Source organism: Salvelinus alpinus, chromosome 3 (assembly GCF_045679555.1).
Source record: "Salvelinus alpinus chromosome 3, SLU_Salpinus.1, whole genome shotgun sequence".
NCBI lineage: Eukaryota > Metazoa > Chordata > Actinopteri > Salmoniformes > Salmonidae > Salvelinus > Salvelinus alpinus.
This window is the reverse complement of record NC_092088.1, coordinates 37,164,920-37,189,383: the sequence shown is the minus strand read 5'-3', so window position 1 is coordinate 37,189,383 and position 24,464 is coordinate 37,164,920. Positions and strand designations below refer to the sequence as shown.

Below are 24,464 nucleotides of genomic sequence, written 5' to 3'. Positions count from 1 at the left end.
GCTGCAGTAGTTATCTCAGATAGGGGGGAGTGAGGCCTTAGAAGGTTTTATATATATAAGCATAAACCAGTGGGTCTTGCGACGGTTATACAGAGATGACCAGTTTACAGAGGAGTATAGAGTGCAGTGATGTGTCCTATAAGGAGCATTAGTGGCAAATCTGATGGCCGAATGGTAAAGAACATCTAGCCGCTCGAGAGCACCCTTACCTGCCAATCTATAAATTATGTCTCCGTAATTTAGCATGGGTAGGATGGTCATCTGAATCGGGGTTAGTTTGGCAGCTAGGGTGAAAGAGAAGCGATTACAATAGAGGAAACCAAGTCTAGATTTAACTCTAGCCTGCTGCTCTTTAATTATTTGTTTTATCTCTCCAACGTTATTGTTGGTCAAGGGCTTTTAAGTATGCATTTTACTGTAAGGTCTACACCTGTTGTATTCGGCGCATGTGACAAATAAAATTTGATTTGATCTGTTCTAATTGTTCTCTCTGTTCTATGTGAGCTATTTCTTAGCTTCCCTTTACTAAGTTTCGATCTTAAGTTTTGTACACCAGCTTCAAACAGCTGAAAATACAATAATTTTGGTTATGGAAAATTATTTATTTTTATTTATCCGTTATTTTACCAGGTAAGTTGACTGAGAACACATTCTCATTTGCAGCAACGACCTGGGGAATAGTTACAGGGGAGAGGAGGGGGATGAATGAGCCAATTGTAAACTGGGGATTATTAGGTGACCGTGATGGTTGAGGGCCAGATTGGGAATTTAGCCAGGACACCGGGGTTAACACCCCTACTCTTACGATAAGTGCCATGGGATCTTTAATGACCTCAGAGAGTCAGGACACCCGTTTAACGTCCCATCCGAAAGACAGCACCCTACACAGAGCAGTGTCCCCAATCACTGCCCTGGGGCATTGGGATCTTTGTTTAGACCAGAGGAAAGAGTGCCTCCTACTGGCCCTCCAACACCACTTCCAGCAGCATCTGGTCTCCCATCCAGGGCCTGACCAGGACCAACCCTGCTTAGCTTCAGAAGCAAGCCAGCAGTGGTATGCAGGGTGGTATGCTGCTGGCTAAAAATACATTTTACAGCTCTATAGAATGTACAATGATTCTCTACACTGCTTGTTTTGTCACATAAACTGAAATTAGGTGAACTATTAGAATTTTAGAAACCTGGAAATTGCTCAGCGTTTCCTGCATAGTGCATCTTTAAATCTTCGAGCTGTTTCCCAAAGCCATTAACTTTGTATTTGAAAAGTTCGTAATCTAACGCCTGCCTCAGACCACTCGTTGAATCAAATCAAATTGTATTAGTCACATGCGCCGAATACAACAGGTGTAGACCTTACTGTGAAATGCTTACTTACGAGCCCCTAACCAACAGTGCAGTTTAAAAAATATATGGTTAAGAGATAAGTAACAAGTAATTAAAGAGCAGCAGCAAAAAATAACAATATATACGGGGGTTGCCGGTTCAGAGTCAATGTGCGGGGGCACCGGCCAGTTGAGGTAGTATGTACATGTAGGTAGAGTTATCAAAGTGACCATGCATAGATGACAACAGAGTGGAGGTGGTGGGGGGGCAAGGCAAATAGTCTGGGTGAACTAGATGTTCAGGAGTCTTATGGCTTGGGGGCAGAAGCTGTTACACCGCCTGGTTTAGAGGTCCTGAATGGCAGGAAGCTTGGCCCCAGTGATGTACTGGGCCGTTCGCACTACCCTCTGTAGAGTCTTGCGGCTGGAGGTTGAGCAGTTGCCATACCAGGCAGTGATGCAACCAGTCAGGAGGATGCTCTCGATGGTGCAGCTGTAGAACCTTTTGAGGATCTGATGACCCATGCCAAGTCTTTTCAGTCTCCTGAGGGGGAATAGGTTTTGTCGTGCCTGCTTCACGACTGTCTTGATGTGCTTGGACCATATTAGTTTGTTGGTGATGTGGACAGCTCTCAACCTTCTCCACTGTAGCCCCGTCAATGAGAATGGGGGCGTGCTTGGTCCTCTTTTTCCTGTAGTCCACAATCATCTCCTTTGTCTGATCACGTTGAGGGAGAGGTTGTTGTCCTGGCACCACACGGCCAGGTCTCTGACCTCCCTATAGGCTGTCTCGTTGTTGTCGGTGATCAGGCCTACCACTGTTGTGTCATCGGCAAATGTAATGATGGTGTTGGAGTCGTGCCTGGCCGTGCAGTCGTGGGTGAACAGGGAGTACAGGAGGCGGCTGAGCACGCACCCCTGAGGGAACCCCGTGTTGAGGATCAGTGTGGCGGATGTGTTGTTACTTACCCTTACCACCTGGGGGCGGGAAGTCCAGGATCCATTTGCAGAAGTAGGTGTTTAGTCCCAAGATCCGTAGCTTATTGATGAGCTTTAAGGGCACTATGGTGTTGAATGCTGAGCTGTAGTCAATGAATAGCATTCTCACATAGGTGTTCCTTTTGTCCAGGTGGGAAAGGGCAGTGTGTAGTGCAATAGAGATGCCATCGTCTGTGGATCTGTTGGGGCGGTATGCAAATTGGAGTGAACAGCTAAGTGCATCATTAGATGTTTTTTTTTGGTTTATCCGCCTCTGTTTTTCTTTGTAATGACAGTAAAAAATATTGTTGGCACCTTCAATTATTGCAATTTTTTTCATAAATAGTATATTTCAACACTGCCTACTAAACTAAACCAACCAGATCTCCTGTACATACCCCTTGTGATGAAGGTAGCCAATGGCCTGCTTCTATCTACGATGTAAACACAGCCTCTTGTGAATACGCTAGCTACTGTCTGATGAAGAGGAAAAGATATAGGTAGCTAGCTTCCAGACTGAAATAAGAAATATATGTTTGAGTGCATTTGAAATATGCAGCGTACAATATGAATTGTCTTGTTCATATGAAGAGGTAACTACGTTGACCATTTAGCCAATTTATTGAAAGCTAGCCAATGTTAGACTAGCCTTCTACTGTAAATGTCAATTTGTGTTTCATGAGTTATCTCTTTGTCAGTGAATTCAATTGTTGAATCATGTTTTGGCATGATTATCTAATTTCAAGTAACTAACTGCAGGCTTAAAGAAATTCAATCATATACTTTGAATGGAAGCCCAAATAAAAGCCTGTAGATATAAAGGTGTGTCATGTATGCTAGAATGGAGATTTAAAAATGACCGTTGCATATTAGCCAGTACATATAGCATACCTTAAAATACAATATTCTCTAAAAACATTTGTACAATGTGCTCTGTTAAGTTACCAGAGTTTGATTTCTAAAACAGATGAGTTCTCAAACAGCAGCTGCCCTATACCATGGTGAGCATGCATAATGTTGGATGCATTGTAATTTAAGGTATGGAAAATGAGGAAGAGCCTGTAGGATTATAAAAAAAGCAGTTGGGAAATGAATGTTTGACTTTCAAATACTAAATGTTCATTGAATGGGAGTATATTTAGGTGGTTTAAATGATTACATTTCCTACTAATCTTCTAAAAGTTGAGTGCTAAGATCTTGTCAATAAATTCATTATTCTACTAACTACGACTGAGTGTGAGACATGTTTTCCATAATGTACGTTTCATGCATATACATACAGACAAAGAACACCATCACACGTACTGTTTCACCATTTATTGAGTATGGAGGTAAATAGCCAAAGTGTCTTAGGTAGTATTTGAAGTATCTAAGTATAGTGTAACCTACCAATCCATGTATATCAAGTGCCGTGGAGGGCACAATCTTACAATGTTGCAGTCCAGAAATGAGAGCTTTACCATCTATGCCATCTATGCCAAAAACCTGGGCCACTGTTGGAGGCTACAGTCGTGGCCAAAAGTTTTGAGAATGACGCAAATATACATTTTCACAGTTTGCTGCTTCAGTATCTTTAGATATTTTTGTCATGTTGTTACTATGATGTGTTACTATGATACATAGATGTTACTATGGAATACTGAAGTATAATTACAAGCATTTCATACGTGTCAAAGGCTTTTATTGACAATTACAAGAAGTTGATGCAGAGTCAATATTTGCAGTGTTGACCCTTCTTTTTCAAGACTAGAGGTCGACCGATTAATCGGAATGGCCGATTAATTAGGGCCGATTTCAAGTTTTCATAACAATCGGAAATCGGTATTTTTGGACACCGATTTGGCCGATTTGTTTTATTAATCTTATTTATTTAATCTTTATTTAACTAGGCAAGTCAGTTAAGAACACATTCTTATTTTCAATGACAGCCTAGGAACGGTGGGTTAACTGCCTCGTTCAGGGGCAGAACGACAGATTTTCACCTTGTCAGCTCGGGGGATTCAATCTTGCAACCTTACAGTTAACTAGTCCAACACTCTAACCACCTGCCTCTCATTGCACTCCGAGAGGAGACTGCCTGTTACGCGAATGCAGTAAGCCAAGGTAAGTTGCTAGCTAGCATTAAACTTATCTTATAAAAAACAATCAATCATAATCACTAGTTATAACTACACATGGTTGATGATATTACTAGTTTATCTAGCGTGTCCTGAGTTGCATATAATCGATGCGGTGCGTATCGTTGCTCCAATGTGTACCTAATCATGAACATCAATGCCTTTCTTAAAATCAATACACAGAAGTATATATTTTTAAACCTGCATATTTAGCTAAAAGAAATCCAGGTTAGCAGGCAATATTAACCAGGTGAAATTGTGTCACTTCTCTTGCGTTCATTGCACGCAGAGTCAGTGTATATGCAACAGTTTGGGCCGCCTAAGTTGCCAGAATTGTACGTAATTATGACACAACATTGAAGGTTGTGCAATGTAACAGAAATATTTAGACTTATGGATGCCACCCCTTAGATAAAATACGGAACGGTTCCGTATTTCACTGAAAGAATAAACGTCTTGTTTTCGAGATGAAAGTTTCCAGATTCGACCATATTAATGACCTAAGGCTCGTATTTCTGTGTGTTATTATGTTATAATTAAGTCTATGATTTGATAGAGCAGTCTGACTGAGCGATGGTAGGCACCAGCAGGCTCGTAAGCATTCATTCAAACAGCACTTTCGTGTTCTTCGTTGTGCGTCAAGCATTGCGCTGTTTATGACTTCAAGCCTATCAACTCCCGAGATTAGGCTCGTGTAACCGATGTGAAATGGCTAGCTAGTTAGCGGGGTGCGCGTTAATAGTGTTTCAAACGTCACTCGCTCTGAGACTTGGAGTAGTTACTCCCCTTGCTCTGCATGGGTAACGATGCTTCGAGGGTGGCTGTTGTCATTGTGTTCTTGGTTCGAGCCCAGGGAGGAGCGAGGAGAAGGACGGAAGCTATACGGTTACACTGGCAATACTAAAGTGCCTATAAGAACATCCAATAGTCAAAGGTTAATGAAATACAAATGGTATAGAGAGAAATAGTCCTATAATAACTACAACCTAAAACTTCTTACCTGGGAATATTGGATACTCATGTTAAAAGGAACCACCAGCTTCCATATGTTCTCATGTTCTGAGCAAGGAACTTAAACGTTAGCTTTCTTACATGGCACATATTGCACTTTTACTTTCTTCTCCAACACTTTGTTTTTGCATTATTTAAACCAAATTGAACATGTTTCATTATTTATTTGAGGCTAAATTGATTTTATTGATGTATTATATTAAGTTAAAATAAGTGTTCATTCAGTATTGTTGTAATTGTCATTATTACAAATAAATTTTAAAAAATCGTCCGATTTAATTGGTATCTGCTTTTTGGTCCTCCAATAATCGGTATCGGCGTTGAAAAATCATAATCGGTCGACCTCTATTCAAGACCTCTGCAATCCGCCCTGGCATGCTGTCAATTAACTTCTGGGCCACATCCTGACGGATGGCAGTCCATTCTTGCATAATCAATGCTTTGAGTTTGTCAGAATTTGTGGGTTTTTGTTTGTCCACCTGCCTCTTGAGGATTGACCACAAGTTCTCAATGGGATTAAGGTCTCGGGAGTTTCCTGGCCATGGACCCAAAATATCAATGTTCTGTTCCCAGAGCCACTTAGTTATCACTTTTGCCTGATGGCAAGGTGCTCCATCGTGCTGGAAAAAGGCATTGTTCGTCACCAAACTGTTCCTGGATGGTTGGGAGAAGTTCCTCTCGGAGGATGTGTTGCTACCATTCTTTATTCATGACTGTGTTCTTAGGCAAAATTGTGAGTGAGCCCACTCCCTTGGCTGAGAAGCAACCCCACACATGAACGGTCTCAGGATGCTTTACTTTTGGCATGACACAGGACTGATGGCACCGCTCACCTTGTCTTCTCCGGACAAGCTTTTTTCCGGATGCCCCAAACAATCGAAAAGGGGATTCATCAGAGAAAATGACTTTACCCCAGTCCTCAGCAGTCCAATCCCTGTACCTTTTGCAGAATATCAGTCTGTCCCTGATGTTTTTCCTGGAGAGAAGTGGCTTCTTTGCTGCCCTTCTTGCTACCAGGCCATCCTCCAAAAGTCTTTGCCTCACTGTGTGTGCAGATGCACTCACACCTGCCTGCTGCCATTCCTGAGCAAGCTCTGTACTGGTGGTGCCCCGATCCCGCAGCTGAATCAACTTTAGGAGACAGTCCTGGCGCTTGCTGGACTTTCTTGGGCGCCCTGAAGCCTTCTTCACAACAATTGAACCGCTCTCCTTGAAGTTCTTGATGATCCGATAAATGTTTGATTTAGGTGCAATCTTACTGGCAGCAATATCCTTGCCTGTGAAGCCCTTTTTGTGCAAAGCAATGATGACGGCACGTGTTTCCTTGCAGGTAACCATGGTTTACAGAGGAAGTACAATGATTCCAAGCACCACCCTCCTTTTGAAGCTTCCAGTCTGTTATTCGAACTCAATCAGCATGACAGAGTGATCTCCAGCCTTGTCCTCGTCAACACTCACACCTGTGTTAACGAGAGAATCACTGACATGATGTCAGCTGGTCCTTTTGTGGCAGGGCTGAAATGCAGTGGAAATGTTTTTTGGGGATTCAGTTCATTTGCATGGCAAAGTCCCTCTTGACTTTGCAATTAATTGTAATTCATCTGATCACTCTTCATATATGCAAATTGCCATCATACAAACTGAGGCAGCAGACTTTGTGAAAATTTATATTTGTGGCATTCTCAAAACTTTTGGCCACAACTGTACAAAGTAGCCCATTGATATGACCTGGCAGAATTATATTATTATTTTCGTCAATCCAGTGGGTATTTGTTTCACAAACTCTACCATCACATGTGCTACAAAAAACACTGTTAAACAACAGCCTCTTGCTACAGTATGTGTGGAAAACACTGATCAAGGAGGAGCCTGATGCAACACCCATACAGTCTTCAGGGCACACACATGGCAGCTGAATGTACACAGCCAGGGGAATAGATAGGGATGGATGTCTGCAGGCCTGGAATGTTTGATGTGTGTGTTAAAGGGATACTGTGAGATTCTGTCATTTTAAGATTCTTTCAATTTTCTACTTACCCAGAGTCGGATGAACTCGTGGATACCGTTTTTATCCAGTCATTGCGCTCACTAGTTAGCATTGGCTTGCAAAACGTCAGCTAACTTCCTTCATACTGCACGCTGAGACATTCAAATAGCATCCATAAGCCTCTGGGTAAGTAGAACAAGGGCTTAAATGACAATCTTTCTTCTTTTGTTTGCAACAGGCTTCTACGGCCGGCCATGGACAATGGAACAAAGGAAAGAGCTGTTCAGGAGGTAATTTAATAGTTATGTACAGCAGGCTGGCATATGGTGTTGAATAGTGCTCTATCATAATGGGATCAGTGAATGTACTGAAGTTTTCAATATCATCAAATTAGAAATGGCTTAAATCAATTTAGTCAATATGTTCTGTGATAAACAAACCATGTCACACAAAGCCTGTGTTAATCACAATATGTGTTGTTCCCCAGACAGCAGAAATGGGGCTTGAACACATACCTCTACGCGCCTAAAGATGACTACAAACACAGGATGTTCTGGAGAGAGATGTACTCAGTAGAAGAAGCAGGTAAGGTTGTCTCATCATGGCCATGGGTTGAACTGATTCCTGTCACATATACAGACAAATATGTAATAAACAAACGAAAGTGCACAGGTGTTGCTGCTTGTGCTTCTTGCGATAGTGCTCTGCTTTGATAAAGAAGCTTGCTCTGAAACGCGTCAGCATGAAACATTTTCGAAGGGAATTAAGTTGCCGCCTTGAACCTACTCATAGCATTTGTTTTACATTCCTATGTCTGAGCACCCCTTCAGCATTTCAGGACATATTTGAAATATTCGTTACAATACAGCGATGTCATAAACAAACCATGCCTCACATATTTCACATCAATACTGAGTGTGTGTGAGTGGGTGTCACGCTGATGTGAAATAGTATCTGTAACTAATGCATCTCTCTCTTATAGAACAACTGATGACCCTGATCAGTGCTGCAAAGGAGTATGGGACCGAGTTCATCTATGCCATCTCCCCAGGCCTAGACATCACCTTCTCTAACCAGAAAGAAGTGTCCACACTCAAGAGGAAACTGGACCAGGTAACCAACTGGACCAACTGTTAAAAATGTTTTTTTTAAATGCATCTCCTCCTTTCAGACGACGCACTAAAATAACTCCTTATGAGCTTATAGAGATTATGAGCTTATAGAGATTTTAGGATTGGGTTAGAGGAGTACTATCTTGCTAATAACGATAATCTTTCACCACAGTTAAGAATGTAGGCCTATAGTCTTATCTACATCCTTGATGGAATACATAGCCTCTACATCCTTGACGGTCTGCACTCACTCGTTTGCCGGAGTCTTAACATAACATATCATTATTCATTCTCTCCCTTAGGTGACTCACTTTGGCTGCAAGTCATTTGCCTTACTGTTTGACGACATCGACCACAACATGTGCCCCGCCGACAAGGAAGTGTTCAGCTCCTTCGCCCATGCCCAGGTGTCCATCACCAACGAGATCTTTCAGTACCTGGGAGAGCCTGAGACCTTCCTCTTCTGCCCCACAGGTAACACACACACATTGAAGTGCTGTGGACAGGTACAGTAGATCCAAACTAGTTCATATCCCACATGTATGTTGTTACTGAAATTTGGTCTGGATTCAAAGTTGAAGGAAGATATAGATTTCATGTATGTTTTTCATTGTCTCCCTAAACCAGAGTACTGTGGAACGTTCTGCTACCCCAATGTGGCCCAGTCTCCCTACCTGCACACAGTGGGAGAGAAGCTGCTGCCTGGTATTGAAGTGCTGTGGACAGGTACAGTAGATCCAAACTAGTTCATATCCCACATGTTTTGGCACTCATTAGATGGAATTAACCATACCATTATAAGATAAAAACACAGTAACGGACCTTGTAACACATTTTTTAATATACTTTAGAACTTGCATGACTCCTACATCTATGTGACATTATATTTCTAGGTCCTAAGGTGGTATCCAAAGACATTACAGTGGAGTCCATAGAGGAGGTCTCTAAGATCCTGAAGAGAGCTCCGGTAATCTGGGACAATATCCATGCCAACGACTACGACCAGAAGCGTCTGTTCCTGGGGCCGTACAAGGGGCGCTCCACAGAGCTCATCCCCCGCCTCAAGGGGGTTCTCACCAACCCCAACTGTGAGTTCGAGTCCAACTTCGTGGCCATCCACACCCTGGCCACTTGGTACAAGTCCAACATGAACGGAGTGCGCAAGGATGTCGCCATGAGTAAGTCTGACTTGATTTCTGGCACATTCGGTTTCGGGTACTATGAAATTACACATAATATCATCGTCATGGGTACGTCTGACCGGGATGGACTTCATTTATTTAATTATTTATTTATTCACTTACTTTATTAGGTTTATTCGTCAGGGACATTATGTTCTGCAATGTGCCAGATTGAGCTAAAAATACAAATTTCTTAAAGCAGGGATGTACAGCTTTGGTCCTCACGACTGCTGTGTGTGTTGGTTTTCATTGTTGTCCTGAATCTGAGAGTGTTATTGCCAATTAATGACAATAATTGATTAATGAAGTTCAACATAGAAACCAAGAGCAGTAGGACAGGACTGTAACCCTTGTAGTCATCCCTGTCTTAAAGGCTTAGGGTCTTTAGCAGTGGTTCTGCTTGTTAATTCATGTGTGAATTCCTCAGGGTATCGTGTTGGAGACACGTGTCTATTTGGAGAACCAGTGAATGTTTTGGTATTTGTAGAGTAGGGTCACTCACCGTCACACAAGGTACACGAAATGGCTGCCAAAGTCTCGTGTCTGTTTGGTTTTTAATGACACAAAATATTAGATCTATCCTCGAAAGAGGACAGCATTGTGTCTATTCAGATTACATGGCTTTCAATTAAATCCAATCACGTTATTGATTACTCCAATAGAGGAAGGGAAGGAGGTACTTTCACAGTATTCAAACAGCCTTGTACATTACACCTGGTAATGGTGATCTGTTTGGTTATCAGTGTGGCAGCCCCCGCACCTCTCCAAAACCTGTATGTGTCTTTCGGGGGGTTGGGTTAAAAGCAGAACTCAAATTTCAGTTGGATTTTGTGTGAAATTTACCAATAAAGTAATCTTAATCTTATTTATCTCCCTTCCTCCTTCTCTCCCTCCCTCCCTCCCTTCCCCCCCTCTCTCTCCTTCCTCCATCCTCCTCCCTCCTCTCAGCGGATGGAGAGGACAGTACTGTGTCTATCCAGATCAAGCTGGAGAATGAGGGCAGTGATGAGGAGTTAGAGACAGACATGTTGTACAGCCCTCAACTGGCCCTGAAACTGGCCCTCACAGAGTGGCTGGGGGAGTTTGTAGTGCCTCACCAGTACAACAGTAAGAACCGTCACCTACCTATCATCTCTCATTTATACAACGGGTGGGTCTAATCCTGAATGCTGATTGGTTAAAAGCACATTCCAGCCGGCCACAAGTTACCACCGGCTAAATCTATGACGTTAAAATGCGTATTTACCCAGTTCCCTCCGACTGCGCGATCCACTGTCTCATCAGCCCAGTCAGGCACTTTATAAACTGTATCTCCTATAAAAAGCATCTAGACATTATCTCACATTTCTTTCAGACTAACATTTTATTTTTAACAGCAGAGATTTGTATAAACCTTGCTGTCTATCTCTGACATTTGCAACATTATTTCAATATTCAAATTCGATCTCCAACTGTCCCATAGTAATGAACGTGTCTAGACAGAGGAAGGCAGCGTTTCTCAGCCAGTCGAAATCATGAATCAGCTGGCATAATTTAGACTGCTAGTTTGCAGTCTTTCCTGCTTCAGTTTAAAGATATTGTGTTAGCTGTGTTGTTTACTAGCTCCTCTGAGTAACAGTGTCCTGACGTGAGAGTCCATTTTCTATGCCAGGTGAAATCGTGCCTCATTATCTTATTGTTCAGTATCTTATTGTTCAGGATGTATCCAAATAAATGTCACTAGAAAACAGCTTATGCAAATGCAGCTACTTTTGTTATTCTGTCTGCACTGTTTGACATGACTGTAAGTTAGCTGTAGTTGGCTAGCTTTTTTCTCTATATATATATATACAGTGGGGAGAACAAGTATTTGATACACTGCCGATTTTGAAGGTTTTCCTACTTACAAAGCATGTAGAGGTCTGTAATTTGTATCATAGGTACACTTCAACTGTGAGAGACGGAATCTAAAACAAAAATCCAGAAAATCACATTGTATGATTTTTAAGTAATTAATTTGCATTTTATTGCGTGACATAAGTATTTGATACATCAGAAAAGCAGAACTTAATATTTGGTACAGAAACCTTTGTTTGCAATTACAAAGATCATACGTTTCCTGTAGTTATTGACCAGGTTTGCACACACTGCAGCAGGGATTTTGGCCCACTCCTCCATACATACCTTCTCCAGATCCTTCAGGTTTCGGGGCTGTCGCTGGGCAATACGGACTTTCGGCTCCCTCCAAAGATTTTCTATTGGGTTCAGGTCTGGAGACTGGCTAGGCCACTCCAGGACCTTGAGATGCTTCTTACGGAGCCACTCCTTAGTTGCCCTGGCTGGGTGTTTCGGGTCGTTGTCATGCTGGAAGACCCAGCCACGACCCATCTTCAATGCTCTTACTGAGGGGAGGAGGTTTTTGGCCAAGATCTCGCGATACATGGCCCCATCCATCCTCCCCTCAATACGGTGCAGTCGTCCTGTCCCCTTTGCAGAAAAGCATCCCCAAAGAATTATGTTTCCACCTCCATGCTTCACGGTTGGGAGGGTGTTCTTGGGGTTGTACTCAACCTTCTTCTTCCTCCAAACACGGCGAGTGGAGTTTAGACCAAAAAGCTCTATTTTTGTCTCATCAGACCACATGACCTTCTCCCATTCCTCCTCTGGATCATCCAGATGGTCATTGGCAAACTTCAGACGGGCCTGGACATGCGCTGGCTTGAGCAGGGGGACCTTGCGTGCGCTGCAGGATTTCAATCCATGACAGCGTAGTGTGTTACTAATGGTTTTCTTTGAGACTGTGGTCCCAGCTCTCTTCATGTCATTGACCAGGTCCTGCCGTGTAGTTCTGGGCTGATCCCTCACCTTCCTTATGATCATTGATGCCCCACGAGGTGAGATCTTGCATGGAGCCCCAGACCGAGGGTGATTGACCGTCATCTTGAACATCTTCCATTTTCTAATAATTGCGCCAACAGTTGTTGCCTTCTCACCAAGCTGCTTGCCTATTGTCCTGTAGCCCATCCCAGCCTTGTGCAGGTCTACAATTTTATCCCTGATGTCCTTACACAGCTCTCTGGTCTTGGCCATTGTGGAGAGATTGGAGTCTGTTTGATTGAGTGTGTGTACAGGTGTCTTTTATACAGGTAACAAGTTCAAACAGGTGCAGTTAATACAGGTAATGAGTGGAGAACAGGAGGGCTTCTAAAAGAAAAACTAACAGGTCTGTGAGAGCCGGAATTCTTACTGGTTGGTAGGTGATCAAATACTTATGTCACGCAATAAAATGCAAATTAATTACTTAAAAATCATACAATGTGATTTTCTGGATTTTTGTTTTAGATTCCGTCTCTCACAGTTGAAGTGTACCTATGATAAAAATTACAGACCTCTACATGCTTTGTAAGTAGGAAAACCTTCAAAATCGGCAGTGTATCAAATACTTGTTCTCCCCACTGTATATATATATATATATATATATATATATATATATTTTTTTTTAGGGGATGGACCAGCTTTAATATTGCGGATAGATTGTTGCTTTGTAGTTGGCTAGCTAGCAAGGAAGGGATAAGAACATTGCCAGCCAGTATGGCAATGGAACATTTTAGAACGAACGATTGGGTCGCGTCCATAGATACAGAACAAAAAGACTGAAAGACTGGGTCGCATCTCTGTCAACAGAGCCAATAGAACAAACGACCAGCTGGATTGGGTAGCAACCCTAGATTTGTGTCGGGACTATATCTTGTGGAAGGATGAAATAGTATGAATAAATGCATCAAAATAATGTTTTTAATGAAAAAATGTCAATCATTATTTAGAATATTTTGGTAACCCGTTGTATAAAAGTGATAATGCCCTCGAAGCCAGTGTTTGGATTATATATTGGAACGGTTTGCCAGCCCTCGACTTCGTCTTGGGCCTAAACACCCGTGCCAATATATCCTCCGAACACCTGCTTCTCGGGCATTGTCACTTAAATAACTTAAATAATGTGTGTGTGTTTCCTTACTTCATACTGTATCATTTGGAACAATGGTAAATGTCTCTAAAAATTCAGCACTGGATTTCAAACACTTATTTCACTCATGCATTAAAGCTAGCCATTCTATTTTTGTTGAGTATGTTGATATTTGTTATAAAAGCCTCTTGTATAGCATGTTGACAATGTCTCTGTTGTCTCCTCTCCAGGTCGCCAGGTACCCCACAGCGGAGCTAAGAGTTCAGCTATTGACGTGTCATCACTAGGTGCCTCCTCCCTCTGCTCTGCTACTACAGTCACTACAGTGTTCCAACAGCCCATCATGACCCCCACAGGCGCCCCCGACCCCAACAACCACCCCATGGCCAAGAGACTGCAACAACAACAAGAGGTGGAGGAGGTAGTTACTGATTTAACTTAGATCATTTTTATATTAGATAGGGTAGAACATACAGTATGCAGTGCACATCCAATGGTTTCAAGTTGGTTTCCCTGGTTTGTCTCTGTTGTGTCAAGTCTCACAGTCTACATACAGTACAACAAAACAAAATATTTCATTACAACTGATCAAGAATAAACACACAATTCTACATGGGCTCACCAAGATGGTGAGGCAATAACTTGTTTCCTAAACGTTTTCTAAGCGTTTCTAATGTTGTTCAGGTGGATGTTGAGAAGAAGGAGTCTGACGAAGAGCCCATGGAGATGGTTGTGGAGAAACCAGATGAGACGGACCCAGAGTCAGACCCTGTAGCAGAGGCTGCAACTGAGACCAAGAGCAGCCTGGTCCTTATAGACCAGATGGCAGAGGATCTGAAGCCCATGGACACAGACAGGGAAGTCCTGGTTCCTGAGTCCAAGTCTCCAGAGGAGGACATTGACATGGCCCCCATGCAGACAGACGAACAGCTCAAACAGGTAAGTCGTTTGTGTGTGTGTCGGAACTGGGTTCAAATACATGTTTTATTATTTGTTATTTAAATACTTATGTTCTGTGTATTTTCAAATAATACGGCCCTAATCAACTACTTCTATTGAAAGTATTTGAAAGTATTTTCAAAACAATTCCTACAAATAGCTTAGTATTTGAAACTATTTTCAAATACATTATTTCAAATACCAGACCTGGGTTCAAATGCATGGGAGTATTTAAATATTTGTATTTTAAAATACTCAAATACACAGACAAGTGTATTTTAAAATACATGCCAATACTCTCCAAGTGTATTTCCAAATGCATTCCAATATTCAACTACTTTTATTTTCAAACAAGAAATATACAAATACTTACTTTCAAATGTCTTTGTGTCGGGAATATATCTTCAAGAGTGTTTGAACCCAGTTCTGGTGTGTGTGACGTACGTGTGTGTGTCCGTGACTCAGATTTTCCAAAGTGATTTGCAATTAAGTGACTTATGTTTAAACAATTACTTTTATTTGTCTTTCAGGATGTCTTTGTGCCTGGTCCCAATGAGAAGGCATTGTACACGGCAGAGCCTCTCTCTCTGGAGGACCTGACCCTGCTAGCTGAGCTCTTCTACCTGCCCTATGAATACGGACCCAAAGCCCTGCACATGCTCAAGGAGTTCAACTGGCTACGGGCCAATAGCAGCACCGTCAGCGTCAACTGCGAGGGCAAGGAACCAGAGAAGGTAGGGGATGGAGGGATGGGTAGGGAGGAGGGAGATTATCCCTAAATTAGCCTTGTTAGTCATTAGAAGTTTTTCTGATATTCAGAGCTATGAAATATTCAGGTGTGGTGGTGATCACCACTGCGATACAAAATGGTAGTTGTGTAGTACCTTTATGCAGCCATTGGGGGTGGGTCTAAAACACTGAAACTGTATCTATGCAGTGGCACACACAATGTAAAATCTCCTCACAGAGATGACCGTTTTGTTGTGTCGATACATTTAGTTCTAACTAAGGCTGTGGATGAGGGGTCGCTCAAGATGGCGGCATGAGAGGTTGTAAAATCTCTAGCTGAGGAACAATTTTAGAGGTGTCTCTCAAAGTTGTTCATTTTAGGCTGCAGTTGCAACAAAAACGAAGTTTGGACACACCTACACATTCAAGGCTTTTTCTTTACAACAAAACTATGAAATAACACATGGAATCATGTAGTAACCAAAAAAGTGTTAAACAAATCAAAATATATTTTATATTTGGGATTCTTCAAAGTAGCCACCCTTTGCCTTGATGACAGCGTTGCACACTTGGCATTCTCTCAACCAGCTTCATGAGGTAGTCATCTGGAATACATTTAAATTAACAGGTGTGCCTTGTTAAAAGTTCATTTGTGGAATTTCTTTCCTTCTTAATGCGTTTGAGCCAATCAGTTGTGTTGTGACAAGGTAGGGGTGTTATACAGAAGATGGACCTATTTGGTAAAAGACCAGGTCCATATTATGGCAAGAACAGCTCAAATAAGCAAATAGAAACGATGGGGAAAGAAATTGCTTGTGTCAAGAGAGAGAAATAATATAATGACTTCTGATGTAAATTAATGATCAATTACTCCAAATAAAAATCCAAAAGAAATCTCTCAGCATGTTTCCCAATTTTATCAGCATCTGTATACATCAGCCCAGTCAACTTCCAATATGGATTTTTTTGGGGGGGACAATGTAGCAAACACTGCTATGAAGATTTATAATGATTTCAGAGATTTTTGTGACGAGTTGTCTGAAATTGAGGTAACAGATTGTATTAAAAGCCTTAAGGACTATAGATTCCCTGGAAGTGATGGTTTAACAAGCAAGTTATATAAAACATTCAATGATCGATTGATTCCTTTCATTCTTACTATGTTCCAAGAATCAATAGAAAAGGGGGAGTTACCGGCTTCCTTAAAGCAAGGTGTAATTACTTTGATTTCCAAACCTAATAAGGCTAGTCTTTTATATAGACAACTAGAGGCCCATTAGCCTGTTGAATAATGAACAAAAGTTATTTGCCCTTGTATTTGCTAAGAGGTGGAAACAAGATTTATGTCATATAATTGATGAAGAACAGTCTGGTTTTATGTATGGTCAACACATTAGTAATAACATCAGGTTGATCTTAGATATTATTGACTATAATAACCTCATCCTTGATCATTTTCTCAAGTTTGTAGATTTAATAAAGCTTTTGACACTGTAAAACATGAGTTTGTTCATAGCGGTATGTTTTTGGGGGTTTGGTGACTTTTTTAAGCAGTCAACTTTATACAGTGGTTGTATTAGCTCTGTGAAATTAGCGCACGGGACATCTCAAAGATTTGATGTTGGACATGGCATTAGGCAGAGGTAACCAATTAGCATTTATATTTGTATTGGTTACTCAAATTATGGCTTTTCATATCAAGAAAGGGAATTTTCAAGGTATTTCAGCAATAAATTTAAACTATGATACCACCATATTTTTAAGAGACAAGAATAGGGTTTCTAAAGCAGTTTCCTGTATGGTGGAGTTTTTCTTGAAAATAAATAAGAAATTGAACCTCTAGTTACTGAGAGATTATTTCAAATGGTCAGGTTTTATTGTCTGAAGCTGATGGTTATCCAGGTCGGGTTATCCATGTCTTGTTATCACTTGACTTATCCCCATTTATAATTTTATTTGGAGGAACAAGCCTCACTATCTATGGAAAGATATTCTCAGTAATCCAAAGAACACGGATACCTTGAGGTTTTAGATTTCAATACTCTAAATAATACTTTGAAAATAAATTGGATTCTGAAGTATATTAAGAACCAAAATAGTATTTGGAATGTCTTCCGTGTGTATTTATTTGACTCTTGGTGGTTTAGAATTTCTGCTCCGGTGTAAATTTGATGTTGATAGAAATCCTTCTAGAATTGGCCAAATTCCACGAGCAGGCACTTTTAGCTTGGATGTTAGCATATAAACACAATTTTCCCCCTCACAGATACTTTCTATGGAACAACAAAGATATACTATTTAAAAATAAGTCTCTCTTTTTTTCTTAACTGGTTTAAGAACAAAAATATTTTCTTTGGGCAGTTACTGAATGAGGATGGATATCTACTCTTATATGGGGAATTTCTTGATAATTGTAGAATTCCCATAACCATGAAAGAATATGCAATTGTTTTTGATGCGATTCCAATATTATTATTTATTTTTTGTATTCCTCTGTTTGATGTAAGTAACATCGATTTACATGAAAATATATTCATTGGCCATATTAACATCCTAAAAGATAAATAATAGTAATAAACAGATTAGGGATATTGTTTGTGATACTACATTTACCTCAGCAAGATTGTTTTGGTCGAATATCTATGGTATATACAAAGGGGGAAAGCATGGAAAATATTGTATCAGTAACACGGTAAAGGAAGTTTCATTTAAAATTATACATAGAATTTATCCTGTGAAACAACATGTTTTGGAAAGATTCAAGCTGAATATTGACTAATTGTGATTTCTGTGGAATGGAATAAACCCTTTTAAATTAGTTTTTTTTAACCTGTATTTATAGTAAAATGTTATGGATTGACATATAGAACTTTGTTACAAAGAAAACAGGACCAGTTGTAATATTTAATTGTTTTGATATAATGGTTTATTTGAGAAATTCTGACATTAATAAAGATGTTGTATATTGAATTAATATTAGGCACATTTCATATTCACAAATGCAAATGGTCTAATTCAAAACCTAACTGTTTTCACTTTATAAATGAATTAAACAATATGGCAATTATTTTACTCTAACTAAAATGAAAAACAAGAAGGCAATTAAAACTTGTTGTATTATTAATGAATATGATTTGTTTGTTTAGGATTCCTGGCAATGTAAAACGTTTGTTTGCATGTGACTATTCCTTGTTTGTTTGTTAATAAAACATATATTTTTTTAAAGACTGTGGATGAGTTCTATCAGTGACCATGGTACCATTGGAGATGTTTTCTTTAAACAAGTCTCAACTGGGTCATGTTCATTAAGCACCAAACAGAAGAAAATTGACAGAAACAGGGAGAGACTACCAGGATTTTAGTCATTTAGCAGATGCTCTTATCCAGAGCAACTTAGTGCATTCATCTTAAGATAGCTAGGTGGGACAACCACATATCACAGGCATAGAAAGGGGGGGGTTATTTAAGATTCTGTTTAAAGACATAGGGTGCCCTAAAGAACACCACCCTGTTGTCTGCCCCCAGGTTGTGGAGTGGAAGTCCCGGGCGGAGAAGTTTGAGGAGATGTGTTGCTCGGTCATCCAGATGTTCACCAGGCTGTCTAATTCAGCCAACCGCACCATCCTCTACGACCTCTACCCCTACATCTGGGACATCAAGAGCATCACCTCCATGGTCAAGTCCTTTGTCCAGTGGCTAGGTACGCACAGACACACACACACGCTCACACAACCACACTCATATTAGGCAGGGCAAACCCGTTTTGGTGATTTCTGATATATCATCAAATTAAATCAAACGCGGCACTTTTTTGGAATCATTCACCAGTTTTTACCTGATTTAAGTACAATGCCATTGGAAATTAATGCTGATGCTGCCTCCTGTTGACAATACATTTTCATAAATAGCCCAATGTCAAAACTATTTTAATGTGTCCAAATCAATGACTAATATGCAGAAACAGTTTGTGACACTTAGAACATTTTATGTTTCTGTTTTCAATCTACACATACATGTACAACAATAGTAATCATATAAGCCCCTTATAAACTGCACATGCACCAAAAATACAGTTGTCTTGACAAGTGTCAATAAATCACTGATATAGCGAGGAAATCATGTTGTACATGCTTTTGAAACTAACACAACAACAAAAAAACACATGGAAACTGAGATTTTTTACATCACTGGTTAGACAACAACCTGCAAAAGACAGTCCGTTACATTTTGGAGTGATGCATTTTGATTTGTGGGTCACCGAAACAGAAAGAGAAACACAACTCTTATTTGTCAACCATTCATATTGATGTCATGTTGAAATCAATTGCGTGAGAGGGGGGAGAACTAACACAGCTAAAAAAAAAAAACACTGAATCTGGGAATAATGTGAACATCACTGGTTATAGGACAATTTGTGGAAGACAGCATTTTGAAGTGTTGCATTTTGATTCAAGTGGGTCGCCAACGCGGTCAGTGTACGTAACACTTTTTTGTTAATCACTTCCATCGATATCACACTGAAATCAATAAAGCAGGGGGCAAATGTTTGAGCTGTAGCGCTGTTCAAACTAACACTATTCAACGGCCACACTGAAACTTGGAATAACCTATACATGGTTGGTTAGATGAGAACTTGCTTATATCTATATATTGGATGTTGATTTCGGGAGGCTACCATCATGGAAAAGGGGATAGACTTAATTTTCTGTTAATGTAAAATAATCACGACGTGGCATAGGACATCAACAGTGACAATGGTTGGCTGTTATTTAAGTGATTAGTTTGAATGTCAAATCCATGTATTGGTGTGTGGCCAGCGACTTTGATAGAGACCGCCCTGAATGTTCCGTGCCGTTTCATTAACTCTGCATTCCAAGTCCTGCGCATCCCAGCATGTTACAAAATCAACGGTACAAAACCTAAGATATTGATATGCTTTAAGCAATCAATCTTATGTCATTGTGATGACTATAAACTTTTATACTAACATCACCAATCTGAGGTAAAAAAAAAGGATGTGTAATTCCACTTAATTTTATAGGGTGACAATGCAAGCTTGTGTAAGTTAGTAACACAAATTGTCCACGTTAGGGAAATTAGCGCAATATACAATAATTTTATGTAAAATACTAAGTCATTCAACATTTCAATTTAAGATGATAGTATATGTTGCCCACTCACGAACTATTACAACAATGGCATCTGTTTCTCACTTATTTAACCATTTAGAGAGTTTAAAAATGCTCTAGACTAGAGTCTCCATAGTGTCCGTGCAGCAGCCTGAATGTTTGACGTCCCTACTCATACACACAGACCAACTAGGTACGTATGGTATGAACACCTGGAACAATTCAGCATGACTCCGACTCCTCAGAGCAGCAGAACAGTTAGTAAGTGTAGGACATGAAACGCATATACTGTAGGCATCAAAAAATAAATGTCACGTCTTTAAGCTTCATGGTGAAGTTATTAATCCAGTGAAAATGCAGCTATTCTCATGGCTAGTTTTAGATGAGCTGAAAATTGACACAAAGGTGAATATCATTGAGGTAAGCATCTTTATGAGCATTACCGATATGTTTATGACCATATTACAGTTTCTCCATGATAAAAATTGATAGTGCGGCTGTATGATTTTTCATCTGCCATCCAGTCTTAGGTAGTTTAGTCATGCACATATTAATAATCTACACAGGTACTGTAACTAGTGCCCACTGCCCAGTCTGCTTAACAGATGGATAAAGCATATTTGACTTGGCAACGCAATATTTCACCTCTCTTGGCTTTCACCTGTGTTCAAGGTGAGTCTAGAGCACTCTTGTTGTCAGCTCTTACGGCTAGTATTAGGATAATATAGGCTTAGTTTATATATCCACCAGTGCCAGGCAGACATCTGCTACATTGCTTTTCAATCGTGGTTTTGATTCTGTTTTTATTGAACTTCTTGATATGTTCATTTTACTTTTCGACTGACTGAATGCCGCTTGCACTGCTAGCCCCCCCGAAATAAATTGGTCCACCACAACTAAGTGAATTGCCAGTATCAGTGGTGATAGGTCCAGATATGGGGTACTGCTGCTTGCTGTGTGTCAAGTAACAGGCTTCTGCTTTCACTCCCACCACTTAGCGTGCCAACGAGCTTGGAGAGCAAGGTGACTGACTGTGGAAGGCCATTCTGGTGCAAGACAAAGATAACAATGAATGCTCTGAGCCAATGTATTACCGGTACAAAATGTTACCGTATTGAAACTATTAATTTCATTAAATGCCCTCACTAATGCAGTAACTGCAGAGGTCTGCAAGGTCAGTGCAGAGCCTATTCTCAACACATGCTCTGTGTACCAGTGTTATTGCTGGCTCTGAGTGCGTGGCCTCTCCTGAATAGTTTCTTCTAGCTGTATCGGAGCCAACACTCCATCTTACACACACCTCAACTACATGCAACATGTCTTGATAATGAGTCAACCAGTCAGGGATCCCAAATGCACCATTATACAGTTATAACAACTTTTCTGTGAGAGGTCGTCTGCAGCCATAGAAAGCTGTTTTGATCAATCCTGAAGCACTAGCATGGCCTGTAGGTTACACAGTAACCATGTTTCATTCACAGGTTTCTGTCCAGAGCAGAAGACTCTAACCTATACAATAAACAGCAGGCAGCAAACCCACACTGGCAGAACCACTGCTATATCATAGCTATAATGGCATTATAAACCAGTATAACATTTTAGACTGTAGAGAACCATTTTGTAGGTCTTTGTGAATAATTTAGTGGAGGTCTGTCTTTCTAAACAGCACTGGCTGTGGGCTAGCTAAACAGAACATTAAGCAACATATAGGCTTTCCCTCATCAGGCCAATCTATTGTTGTGTAGACAACAGCTTCTCTTTTATTACTAAACCACCCTCAAGGCCCTATCAGAGCTCTATTCTATGTATCCATCCCCTTACTGGTTTGTAGTTGTGCAACCGGCAGTCAGTCTTACCTTCTCCTCCCTGGTGTTGTTACTTGGACACATTTACTAACGACCATCTTCTACTGTTCTCTCCTTTCATCGTGTGCAGATGGACAAATCCTCAGTACCAGTTTCTACTGCTATTGGATCGCAGTGGCCGACGTATGCTCACTGCAGGCCTTGTCACCTTTGTAATTGGTTTTTGTTTTGATTGATTTTCATATCAGATTTGATTTGGGTGATGGAAGGAAAGCTGCCCTCCGGATGAAGTCACAGTCACATTTTGCGCAGCGAGCTGTAGTAGTGAGCGATAAGCGTTAACGTATTTCAATCTTTTTTTCTCTGACAGTGTTTGTTTCTCTCTAACATGTATGTTTTTACCAGTAGGCCTTTTCATAGATGTGGCTTGGACAGGCACTGGGTGCACCTACACACTGGGGTTCACACCAGGCTTTCAGATTGTTAGTCTCTCTACCATCCTCTAGTTTGGGGGTACTAACTACAGTATACACCACATTTTTCAGTCTTTAATATGCTTTGAAAGTGACTAGTCGTTCCTTCACGAAGCGACTAGCAACTTACATTGCAACATGACACGCTGAGACAAGCAGAACAAAACTGTGAAATAACAGTTTTATTAAGATAGAGATCTGTGTCTCCAGTGATTATTTGATGTCAACAAATGGCGTGTGGTGGTGCTTCACTCCCAAGCAGCTAAAAGCTAGCTGTGAGTTCCTCTCTGTGGGTGCATCTGTGTGATGAACGGAGCCAGCCTCGTCAGAGGAAGTGTTCTAGTCAGGGTGAGGTTGTTACTGTATGCTATAGCAGAAGCGTTAACTCTACTGTAATGTTCTCGTGCTGCATCTGTGTCTACACATGACAGGAGACCTCATCACCAGATGTGGCATCGTCTATCAATCTGATCTTACTCTATATAGCACTTTTTTTGTAACAAAGTGCTTCACAGGCACAACAACCAATGATGGCAATCACTCATATATTTGAAAGGTGTGACTGACAATACAATTTCAAGGCTGCTCTCGTAAGAATGGAGCAGAGTGCCAACACCATAGTAGGTACTCCCCAGTTAAGCGAGCACTTGAGGTGCACTGAAACTGCACCCCTTTTAGTTATGTGTCTGCACGGAACTGTCCTCTCTATGTTGAGTTTAAAAACAAACAAAAAATTCAAAGCCTCTCGCTCTTCCTGGTTTGAGTACTGCTCCCTGGTCATGTGCTGAGGCAGGTTAGATGAGAATGTGACTTCAGATGAGGTGCTGGGATCAGTGGGGCGACGGCAGCTGAAGCTTACACAGTAGGACGAGTTCCCCCTAAACACTGATCTAAGGTCAGTTAAGCTAGTTAGAGTATGGATGACTTGGAAGTTCTCACTGCAAGTGAACCAGACTGTTTGAGTCTAATTGATTCAGGCTTTATAACCTCAATGATTCTTCCCAGTGAGACACACAAAAGTAAGCTTTAGTTGCTCGAGCCCCAAGTCCAACCAAACCCATTTCTTACACATTTTATTATTTAAAAAAGCTTTTTATTTTCTTTAGAGTTATTGGAAAATAATGATAACCTGACCCTCCTTGAACCCCCGCCCACCACCTATCTGCAAGTTCCGTTCTATCTCTGGGTCCCATGGTAATGCTGTGTCCATCCGCCGCTGTGTGCTCCTAACAGGGTGCCGTAGTCAGGCCACTGCACAGTTCCTTAGTGGAGACCAAGAGCCTTGGGCCTTTAGGGGCGGTCTAGCAGGAGAGTTTCAGGTATATACCAATGCACTGACTTCACAGATCATAAATGTGATGTAATGCTAGTAAAGAAAATAATTGTTTTGTTTTGAAGAGAAAGTGGTTGTTGCGCACAGCAGACGCGAAAGGGTTTGGTCTGTCTAAGGTGGGCTTATTACAAGGTTTAAATCTCTTTAAAAGGTGTATACCTCAGAATCATTATATAAATAAGTCCATGTCTTGGACAGAGAGTGCCTGTGAATTTCTAAAGGTATTGGTCCAACCAGCATCTGGTATGGTCTGATCAGTCTAAAAAGGGAAAGGGTGAACTTACATCTTAAACATCTAAAGCAGTCACACTGGTTTTCTAATCTCCAAAGTGTCTCAAATTCGAATTTCTTTCAGCTGACTGCCCAAAGGAGATGCTGCTTTTCCTTGGGGTACGCGTTCTGCCA

General features: G+C 40.8%; 1 protein-coding gene across 1 annotated transcript in view; it reads left to right on the top strand.

The window, feature by feature from the left end:
* oga (O-GlcNAcase) overlaps positions 1 to 24,464 on the top strand; it is a 39,804-nt gene that overhangs the window by 2,386 nt on the left and 12,954 nt on the right. The window contains exons 2-13 of the mRNA XM_071392651.1: positions 7,654 to 7,705; positions 7,903 to 8,000; positions 8,398 to 8,528; positions 8,830 to 9,001; positions 9,155 to 9,253; positions 9,421 to 9,705; positions 10,657 to 10,815; positions 13,882 to 14,072; positions 14,336 to 14,590; positions 15,121 to 15,324; positions 18,845 to 19,019; positions 23,960 to 24,045. Of these exons, the coding sequence (XP_071248752.1) occupies positions 7,654 to 7,705; positions 7,903 to 8,000; positions 8,398 to 8,528; positions 8,830 to 9,001; positions 9,155 to 9,253; positions 9,421 to 9,705; positions 10,657 to 10,815; positions 13,882 to 14,072; positions 14,336 to 14,590; positions 15,121 to 15,324; positions 18,845 to 19,019; positions 23,960 to 24,045 (1,907 nt within the window). The remainder of the gene's footprint in view (positions 1 to 7,653; positions 7,706 to 7,902; positions 8,001 to 8,397; positions 8,529 to 8,829; positions 9,002 to 9,154; positions 9,254 to 9,420; positions 9,706 to 10,656; positions 10,816 to 13,881; positions 14,073 to 14,335; positions 14,591 to 15,120; positions 15,325 to 18,844; positions 19,020 to 23,959; positions 24,046 to 24,464) is intronic.